General features: G+C 34.0%; 2 protein-coding genes across 7 annotated transcripts in view; one reads left to right on the top strand and one right to left on the bottom strand.

The window, feature by feature from the left end:
* Positions 1–1,132: 1,132 nt before the first annotated feature.
* Positions 1,133–5,142, top strand: LOC110654023 (adenine phosphoribosyltransferase 5). The gene is made up of 7 exons (XM_021809876.2): positions 1,133–1,432; positions 1,564–1,674; positions 3,677–3,769; positions 4,000–4,149; positions 4,253–4,311; positions 4,757–4,826; positions 4,964–5,142. The coding sequence occupies exons 1-7, from the start codon at positions 1,342–1,344 to the stop codon at positions 4,969–4,971; spliced, it is 582 nt and encodes a 193-aa protein (XP_021665568.2). The 5' UTR covers positions 1,133–1,341; the 3' UTR covers positions 4,972–5,142.
* A 725-nt stretch (positions 5,143–5,867) lies between these two features.
* Positions 5,868–9,256, bottom strand: part of LOC110654022 (PX domain-containing protein EREL1) — a 6,768-nt gene continuing 3,379 nt past the window's right edge. For 4 of the 6 annotated variants that reach the window (XM_021809872.2, XM_021809873.2, XM_021809871.2 and 1 more), the window contains 6 exons: positions 8,995–9,103; positions 7,993–8,798; positions 7,546–7,710; positions 7,146–7,388; positions 6,664–6,879; positions 5,868–6,320 (listed from right to left, as the gene is read on the bottom strand). In XM_021809872.2, coding sequence (XP_021665564.2) covers positions 6,090–6,320; positions 6,664–6,879; positions 7,146–7,388; positions 7,546–7,710; positions 7,993–8,798; positions 8,995–9,103 — 1,770 coding nt within the window. In that variant the 3' untranslated portion in view covers positions 5,868–6,089. Of the gene's footprint in view, positions 6,321–6,663; positions 6,880–7,145; positions 7,389–7,545; positions 7,711–7,992; positions 8,799–8,994; positions 9,115–9,256 lie in introns of all 6 variants that reach the window. The other 2 variants (XM_058146097.1, XM_058146096.1) reach the window with 2 other exon arrangements.

Here is a 9,256-nt window from a genome sequence, read left to right on the forward strand (position 1 = left end):
CTAGTATAATTCTATCTCATACTCTTTTCACAGCTATTACTGCGTCTTTCAATGTCCTGTCTATGATTATGCCCACTCCGTTATTGTTTCTCTCCTTTCCGGTAAACCACAGTTTGTAACTTGAATTACCCACTTCCTTACTTTTCTCTCCTATCCATTTAGTCTCCTGAATGCAAGCAATATTCATCATTCTCCTTTCCAAAGTATCCACAAGCTCCATTAATTTTCTTGTAAGTGATCCAACATTCCAAGTGCCAACCTTGATCCTCCTCCTATCCTGCTCCTGCATAATTGGTCTCCTTCTATCATATATTCTGTTGTTTTTTATGTCTATCTTGTGTTATGTTTTACTATCTGTTCTACTATTTGTCATATGGACTAACTTCTTTACCCACACCGATTCATGATGTGGGAACCCTTGCTCACTTAACATCACACCCGGGCGCCGGCATAGCGCGTCGCTTTCGGTGAACGCCCTATAACCTTGCATATTTTTCACTACACCCGGGCTCCGATGTAGCGCGTCGTTAGTAGAGGACGCCCCAACGTTTATATCAATTGAATCCATATCATAAGGTGTGACGAAATTTTTATGCTAGTTGTCACCTACTGCAACCTTCCTCATTTATTCAGACTTTGGACCGACTAAGCGCAAACAGGCAGAGTTATAATATTAATTTAATATTATAATTAAATATGAAAAATATTTTTTTATAGAAAATAAAAAATATTTTTTATATATAAATTATGTTTTATGAAATAAACATAGCCCGAAATCAAAATGTTTGGATAAAATTACAATATCATGCAAATATTTAGTGTTTTATATCCAATTAGTCTAATTTTAATTGTTCTAAATTTAATTAATTTTTATCTAATTTTAATTTGAAATTATATAAATTTCATTTTATTTTTGTTTCATGCATGGACTAACTCTAGTATTGAGAGACAAAAAGTAGGAAAAAAATAAAAAAATCGTAAAAGAAAAAAACTGGAGGAAATGAGATAAAAAAAAAGGAAAAGAAATAGAGGTTGTTGTGCACGTGGCTTAAAGTCGCGTGGTAGGAGAAAGTAACAGTACATTGGATTGGCCTAACATAAATAGACAAATAGTGTTATTTAATGCGCTTATCGTCTCTTTAGATTACATAGAAAACAGAGAGATTTCTTCATCTTTAGCTCTGTGCTTACTGCTTTAGGAGGGAAATAAAAAAATTTCCAAGTCCCATTACAGAACAGAAGCTACCCAAGCCAGAGCCAAAGCAAAGACCCAAGAAAGCTTCTCTCTTTGCTTTTCTTCTCGGAATCTTAAAGCCCATTTCAGGCAGAGAAAAAAGAGAAATGTTTGCTGCTGAGAACGGACTTAGAGGAGACCCCAGGCTACAAGGCATCTCTGAAGCTATTAGGGTGGTGCCTGACTTTCCCAAGCCAGGTATTTTTTAAAACCTTTTTGTTATACTTATATATAAAGAAAAGAAACTTTGTTAATTGTTTGTGCTCAGTGGTGTCTTTTCCTTTGCGGATTTTCGTCGAATATATTGGCTGAGTGTTATTTCTTGACAGGAATAATGTTTCAAGACATAACAACCTTGTTTCTGGATCACAAGGTTTTTAAAGATACAGTAGACATATTTGTTGATCGCTACAGAGATATGGGCATTTCTGTTGTTGCTGGTATTTTTATATTATGTTTACTCTTCTCTTCTCTTCTTCTTCTGCTTCTTCTTTTTTTTTTTTTAAAGATAAATACATGCGCACATACTTAGGAAAGAGACAATCCTTCTATCAAATTGCTAATTTTTATAAGTTCACACACAGTCATTCATAATTAATGTGAGTAACAATCACTTACAGATAAGTTCATTCTAGGTTTTTTGCCATCAACATATGCACATCAATTCATCTCTCAACATTTTATCTATTTTTTATTTTTTTTTTTTATTAATGGAAGATAAATATGCATATATATACAGAGACAATTACCAAATCACACTAATCCTTACAACCCCACACACACCCATTTACCCTCTTTGACTCTCTGTTGAGGAAAAATGTTATTTTATTAAATTCTGTTCTTTTCTGGTTTTGGATTGGTTAAATTATTTTACCCCTTATGTTTGACAAAAACTACGTATCTGTCCTTAATGTTCCCTTTCTCATCTATCTAAATTTATTATAATTTATATTTAATTATAAATTAAATAACTAATAACCTTAAATTCTAAATAATTAATATATATGATAAACATGTAGTATATTCATATTAAAACTACATTTAAGTTGAATATAAAATATAATATGTTCATATTAGGTTTAAAAAATATATATATAATTAACATGTGTCAGTGTCATGGTCTAAATTTTTAAGAATATTTGGGATAAAATATTTGTATCATATTGTAACCCTATTTCATATTTGTATTTATAATTTATAAATTCATTAAATATGTGTGAGGATGATAAAATACATTTAAAATTAAATATATTAAAATAATTTTATCATAATTTTTCATTATTTGTAATGAAATCTTTCGGGTAAATAATTGAAATAAAAGTTTAGATTATATAGCATCAAATAAAGGTTTTTGGGAGAAAATAAAAAAGAAAAAGAGATTATTATGTAAATAAAAAAATAAAAGGAAAAAATAAAAATTTAAATAAATTTACACGGAGGAACATTTTATTGACAGAACAAAATTTATTTTATACATTTTTGAAGATGATAAATTTGCAGTAATGCTTGACAAATTTGTGTCAGTTTCTTCTAACAGTATCCTGAATTCTCTGTGACTGTAGGAGAGAAAAGAAAAGGGAAAACTTTCATAGTAGCCTGCTAGTTTGTAGGGTTGGGAGTGTTTCTATAAACATATTGCTTATTTTAACCTCCCCTCCTTCCTCCTACTATGTACTCTCTCTCTCTCTCTTATTGTTTTGGAAAATTTTGTTAACCTGCACCCTTGCATAAAAAGGGCATTGTCATCGTAGTATTCCTTCTGGCCCTTTTGTTTCTTATATACTTTCTTTCTTGTCCTGTAAACTAAGAGTAGGCCGATTAGTACTTGGATTGAATCGGTATAATTCACAATGAATAATGGATTATTTGGGTTCATTTGACTACATTCTTGGATTTTATATTTTGGTTCATTTTATGTATTGAATCTATTCTTACTCTTTACATTCTGTAATTTTGTTCTTGTGACATTCTTCACGTTGCTTCAAAAGGATAATCACCCCGAGGTCCCTGACCGCCTATTGGCTAATCTGCTGCTAAGTGAGAGTTTTTATGAGCGTTTGTTTCTCATTGTTCTTGGGGAATTGTTTGTCTTTATCCCTTTATTCTTCTTGTTCTACATCACAAACACAGCTTAATGTTGTCATTAGCAATGGATCATTAAAAACTGATTGAGACCTTCAATTCCAGTAGTGTTCTAATATTACTATATTGTAGATATCAATTTTGAGCAAAACTGATTGGCTCTCACATGAATGCCAGTTTCACAAGTAGATGCGTTGGAGTGTGCTTAAGAAATACCTTTTTAAGGATTCTGAGGGCATTGCCGGGATTTCATTATTTATATTTAAATCTCACTTTTGTGCACAATGATATTCTTTTAGCTTTTTTTACCACTAACTTATTCTAGTAAGTGTTTTTTTTCCCCTCCTTTTTATTATGTAGGAATTGAAGCTAGAGGGTTCATGTTTGGCCCATCAATTGCCTTAGCCATTGGTGCAAAGTTTGTTCCTTTAAGAAAATCCGGAAAGCTGCCAGGTACTTTGATGTAAAATTTAGAGCTATGATCCACATGTCTACTGATTAACTGGGTATGGACTTTATCGATTTTTTGGTGACTTGGTTTTGAAATTGGAGTGCCTTTGGGAACCAATATTCGTTAGTAGTATTGGTTGGTAAAATTCTCTATTCTTTGTCATTGCCCTCATCTTTTTATTTTTGCCCTGGGAATCTCTTATGCCTGAGTTTGCATGGTGCTTGGGACCCAGGTCCAGTTATCTCTGAACAGTACGTGCTGGAATATGGAACCGACTGTCTAGAAATGCATGTTGGTGCTGTTCAGCCTGCGGAACGTGCATTGGTAATTGATGATTTGATAGCTACAGGAGGGACCATGTCAGCAGCAATAAGACTCCTGGGTAAGCTTGGCATCCCCCTTGGGCCTTGACCACGTTACCTTTATTTACTATCTGCTGTTTGGCTTATTCTCACAAATAATGTGTCATAATGATGTTTTCTTAGAACGCATGGGGGCTGAAGTTGTCGAATGCGCATGTGTTATTGGGTTGCCAGAGGTTAAGGTAATGATTTAAGCATTACCATTGTTATGCCTGCTATGTTATCTCTTTGTAGTTTTGTTTTTTATGTAAAAGCCTTCACTGAGAAATGAAGAAATGGGGAAGAAATCTTAATTTAATATAAAGATTAATTCAGGGGAAGTGAGACTTGACCTGATGCCTTCTTGTTGTCTCTCAATTCCTTCTCTCTGAGCTATTCATTATTAAACAGGATATTAGCTACTGTCTGATATAGTTTTTCTACAAACTGTTGATTCCCTTGCCAAGTAGTTTCTTCAAACATATAAATCATGCCAGTGATGGTATATTCTGGAAGCCAATTCATCATAATAATTTAGCTATTCATGCCTGCAAATTCGAATGCGATGTGGGTTGATAATTCACTTCTTGTTTATTTCCTCTTCAAACTTAATTTTTGATCTTTACTCGTGACATTGTTGCCTTTCAGGGGCAGTGCAGGCTCAAAGGAAAGCCACTTTATATCCTCGTGGAGCCACGAGACATAGACTGTTATCAAGGTATGATGGCTTATCAATTTTTTAATGATTTCAGGATAAGTATAGTTAGAAATCAGGTTACGTGCACACAAGGTGGTTTTCTTTCTTTGTCCCTATCTGCAGTATGATTATAACAATTAAATTTCACTTGCTTGCAGAGCTGTGAGTTTGAAAATGCTTGTGCTGACTTGCAGAAAGAGATGATGCTCGAGCAATAGGTCAAATGATATGATGATATGTTTTCTATGATTTGTTGTCCTATCTTTACCAAAATGAAATTCGTCCTGATTTGGGCGCTTGTGTTCATCATTTGTTGTAGAAAGGTTGTTTTCTCTTACAGCTGGAAGTTGTTTTCCCTTAAAAAAAAATTCCAACTTCTAAATTGTCTTCAATCTTCGCTCAATTATATTAGCAGCGTTTGAACAAATAGTTAGCTTTATGGGGTTCACAATATGGCAGTGTCAAAATTTAAGCTTGATTACGGACTAATAGATTTATTATTTTTTTTTTTCAATCATATTAATTACAATTAGCACAAGTCAAAGCACATTTGCAAGCCAAAATAAACGCACACAAATAATTAAATAATATAAAAATACAATTAAGCCAACATGATGAGATTAAAACTTGAGATATAGGGACCATAAAATTGTTTTGATTTAAATTAATCTATTCAATTCAAGATAAGGGGAAAAAATTCGATTTCAGTTCGCAATTTTAAAGCTCTAATAGAATTTTAACCGAGCCAATCCGGTCTGATTTTAAATTCAAACTAGACAGGCTGAATAATAATTTGTTACTTATCACATTTGAGGGGATCAATCTCAAACAATCTGCATCTTCATGTTAAAAAATTTGCCACTCTAGCATGGATATTAAACGGTATGATGTTGTTACAACTGGTATTAGGACATTTTTCCTTCAAATGGTGAAAGACTCTAATCTATGCTTCCAATTTAATGTTACATTATACTTCAACTCTGCAAAGTCTGAAAAGTAAGCATCTGGGCCTGTATCTAATATAAACACAGAAGACACATCCAATAAACCAATGGGAAAAAATAACAAAGGAATAAGAACTCCAAAATTTGGCATAAACTATTACAAAATGCTTATTTTCATATGCTTCTTGGATTTTCTTTCTCTATTCTAGTCAACCATGACAACACAACACGAAAAAAAAAAAGGCAATTTCTTGGTTAAGACTTGTATGTAGAACCACAAAATTACACGAGATCAACCAGTAACGATCTTACCGTAAAAAATTTGGCCAAAAAAAATAAGTTACAATATTGAATTGTCTATATGATCCATGTTTGTTGAAGTAGCCTCATTACGATTTCTAGATGTGTTGCCTGAGTGAAGGGCATTACGCGTCACACAATTCACCTGTTTCCTTAGTCTAGCATTATCAGTGAATATATTTGCTAGCATCTTTCTTAACTCAGGATCTGTTGCCCCCACATCATCATCCTCAGAAGTGGCGATTTTACCATCTTCAAATAATGCTTGCCCCTAATAACATATATGTGAGTTATGATGAAGAGAGTACCCAACAATGGTGTAGGCAAGGGAAAGAAAAGAAACCTAATATTACATGTTGATATTTAAGATGCATTTCCCAAATAAGAAAAATACAAAATCAATATTTCCAAATGGGAGCTATCATATCAAGACACCTTGCCTTTGTTGCATGATGAGACAGGATGCACAGAATTATTAGTCAAACAAGGGCAATAAATGGATAATGCATCCATGCTCCCTTTGGCAAACACACAATGCCATATTTTTGATAAAAACCCTAACACTGGACAACATTGTTTAAAGATGACCAGCAGAGTAGAAAAATTAGAAGTACCTCTGCTACCAGACGGCCAATTTGATCATCAGATGTAGACAACAAATCTAAAGCAACTGCAACTGAGGATTCCACAATAAATTTATCATCCTCCTTGCTAGACAAATAAAGGTTGCACTCTTTAAGCTGGTTGCAGAGAGTCCAGCAGTAACGTACCAGCTTTTTTCGAGCATCTTTCTCCTGCATAATCATTTCTCTTTCCTCCTGAAGAAGTTTCTGAAAAATAAACCATATCATAGAATTATCAGATAATACTTCCGCTACTTAAACCGAAGGAAGTTCAAAGATTAACTAAAATTTGTTAATAACATTAATAAAGAGAAAAAAAAGTTTAAAGGCCTGTAACTGATAGCAGTAAACAATACTATACTGACAGTTTCTTTAACTCCCCTAAATTATGAGATATAGTTCATGCAAAGAGAACAATATAATTTTTAAATAAACTTGGAATTTATTACATGATTAGTAATGGCATAAATTACCTCAACTTCAGACTTCTCTTTCAGTGATTGACTGAGTTTCTCCTTCAGTTCTGCCTGTGAACTTTTGAGGGATTTGAATTCTTTAGCCAGAAATTTAATATCTGCTTTTGATTTTGCTTCTAGCTCCTCATACTGTTTTGACAAATTCTCAAGCTGCTTTCTAGTAGCATCCAACTCTTGTAATGCTGTGTCTTTCTCCTGATCAGTGGATCCCATTTTTGACTCTGCACTTGAATTTTCATCCTGCAATAATTACACATTATAATTCAATAAATTGTAATTGAAAGAATCATCTTCCCTCCAACAAATTGATATCGCATGTAGGACATTGAAAAGAAAACCACCAAAAGAAATCACAAAAAAAAAAAAAACTTAGTGAAAATAACGGCTGATACATAACCTCTTTAGACTTCAATTTCAATTCCATTTCTAATGATTTCCTCCTCAGTTCCTCCCTATCCCACTGCATTTGTGTAAGCCTTTCTCTCTCAATTAAAATAGCCTGCTGCAGGTTTTCTTTATTTTTCTGTTTGGTAGTTTCAAGTTCTGCCTCCAAATCCTTGACCTGGAGAGAAAAAATTGGCTAGGGCCCTTTATATAAAATCCAAAAGTAAATATTTGTGTAAAAATGGAGCCTTTGGCAAGATATTAAAAGATGAAAGGATGTGCCCACATTTGGAATTTAGGATATTCAATATGATCTTGCTTACATGTCAAAACCACGAAAACTGTTACGCATAAGCAAGTAGGAACATTTTCTACCCAAAAAAAAAAAACCTCTACTCATAGGAAAAGGTAACCCAGACAGTAGCATCTGAAAAGCACATTCGGTTTTTAATTGACATACCCTTGTAGTAAGGTAATCTTTTACAGCTATTTCTTGATTTAATCTTGCTATAAGGTCCTCCATGTCTGTTTTTGTTGTGACTAATCTCCGCTGCATGGTTGTTAGAACCCTGTTCATTTTATGACGCTGATCCAATGGAAGGACTATTTGTGCATCACCTGTAAATTGCAACTCTGCGCTGCCAAGAATACCTGCCATACTAAGAACCTCAGAACCCCCAGGAAGGTCAAGAGATCCATCAACAGATGAATTTGGTAGGCCAGAGTTCGATATTTCACTGCCTCTTAGAGAACTTCCATCACTTCCAATGCTCTCGCTAGATAACTTTCGAGCATGACCAAAAGCCTTGCCAGGCTCTGGCTCAGAGAAAAGTTCCATCCCATTGCCAGCAAGAAATGAGGATTTAGAAGCATTTCCATTATATGTATCCTTCCCTATGACATTATTCACATGTCTGTCATGCAGTTTGTGCCTTGGAATACCTTCAAGCTGCTCCAGAATAGTCTGTCCCATAAACAGCCCCTCATCAATGTTGGACATGCCATAGTTCACAAGCTTTTCTATTGGATTTGTCAAATCTTCATCCAATGTTAGACCCTCAGTTCCAATTTCAAAATGTTCATCCCTTACTAACCTTGGTGTTCCAAGCTCCGATGTCTCATAAGCAGTATCACTACCATAATCTGATGCAACTGACGAACTACCAACAATCACAGAAGAAGTGGAATGTGGAGCTATTTGAAGTGAAGGTGTGCTATCAACAGCAGGACTAGTCTCTGATGACTGCTTGTTTACATCCTGGAATGCTGAGAGATGTGGAAAATATAAGGTCAATTTTTTTTTTCAGAAAAGAAAAATAATTTGACAAATCCAAAAGGAGGCAAATACGTAGTGTGTCAATTTTATTTCTGGAAAAAAAAGTAGCAGTGTACTTTCACTTAAATATAAAACTAGAGCCAATGATGTTTCAAGGTGAACTTGCTGCAATACAATAACACATACAAGACCTCACAGCAGCTTCTAGTTCAAGAAAAGATGCAACTGCCACACTTCTTGATAAATCAAAGTCAGATAGCAGCTTTGTCATCCACTCCTCCAAAGAGCACCTTCTCTGCAACAAAACTAAATCTTTTGAGAATATCAGTCACTCCCATGTGAATGAAAATAAAACAAATTACTATTCATTTTCCAAAATAATTAAATAAACTCAATTTACACATATGCAGATCATTCTCATTAATTTCGTAAATCTTCCATCATATTA

Source organism: Hevea brasiliensis, chromosome 4 (assembly GCF_030052815.1).
Source record: "Hevea brasiliensis isolate MT/VB/25A 57/8 chromosome 4, ASM3005281v1, whole genome shotgun sequence".
In the NCBI taxonomy this organism is placed as follows: domain Eukaryota; kingdom Viridiplantae; phylum Streptophyta; class Magnoliopsida; order Malpighiales; family Euphorbiaceae; genus Hevea; species Hevea brasiliensis.

What these genes read in the sequence shown, in the direction of transcription:
- LOC110654023 (XM_021809876.2), top strand. Translation starts at nt 1,342, where the DNA reads ATGTTTGCTGCTGAGAACGGACTTAGAGGAGACCCCAGGCTACAAGGC. An exon ending in GGGCATTTCTGTTGTTGCTG is followed by an intron (nt 1,675 to 3,676) that starts GTATTTTTATAT and finishes TTTATTATGTAG; the next exon opens with GAATTGAAGCTAGAGGGTTC. An exon ending in AGCAGCAATAAGACTCCTGG is followed by an intron (nt 4,150 to 4,252) that starts GTAAGCTTGGCA and finishes ATGTTTTCTTAG; the next exon opens with AACGCATGGGGGCTGAAGTT.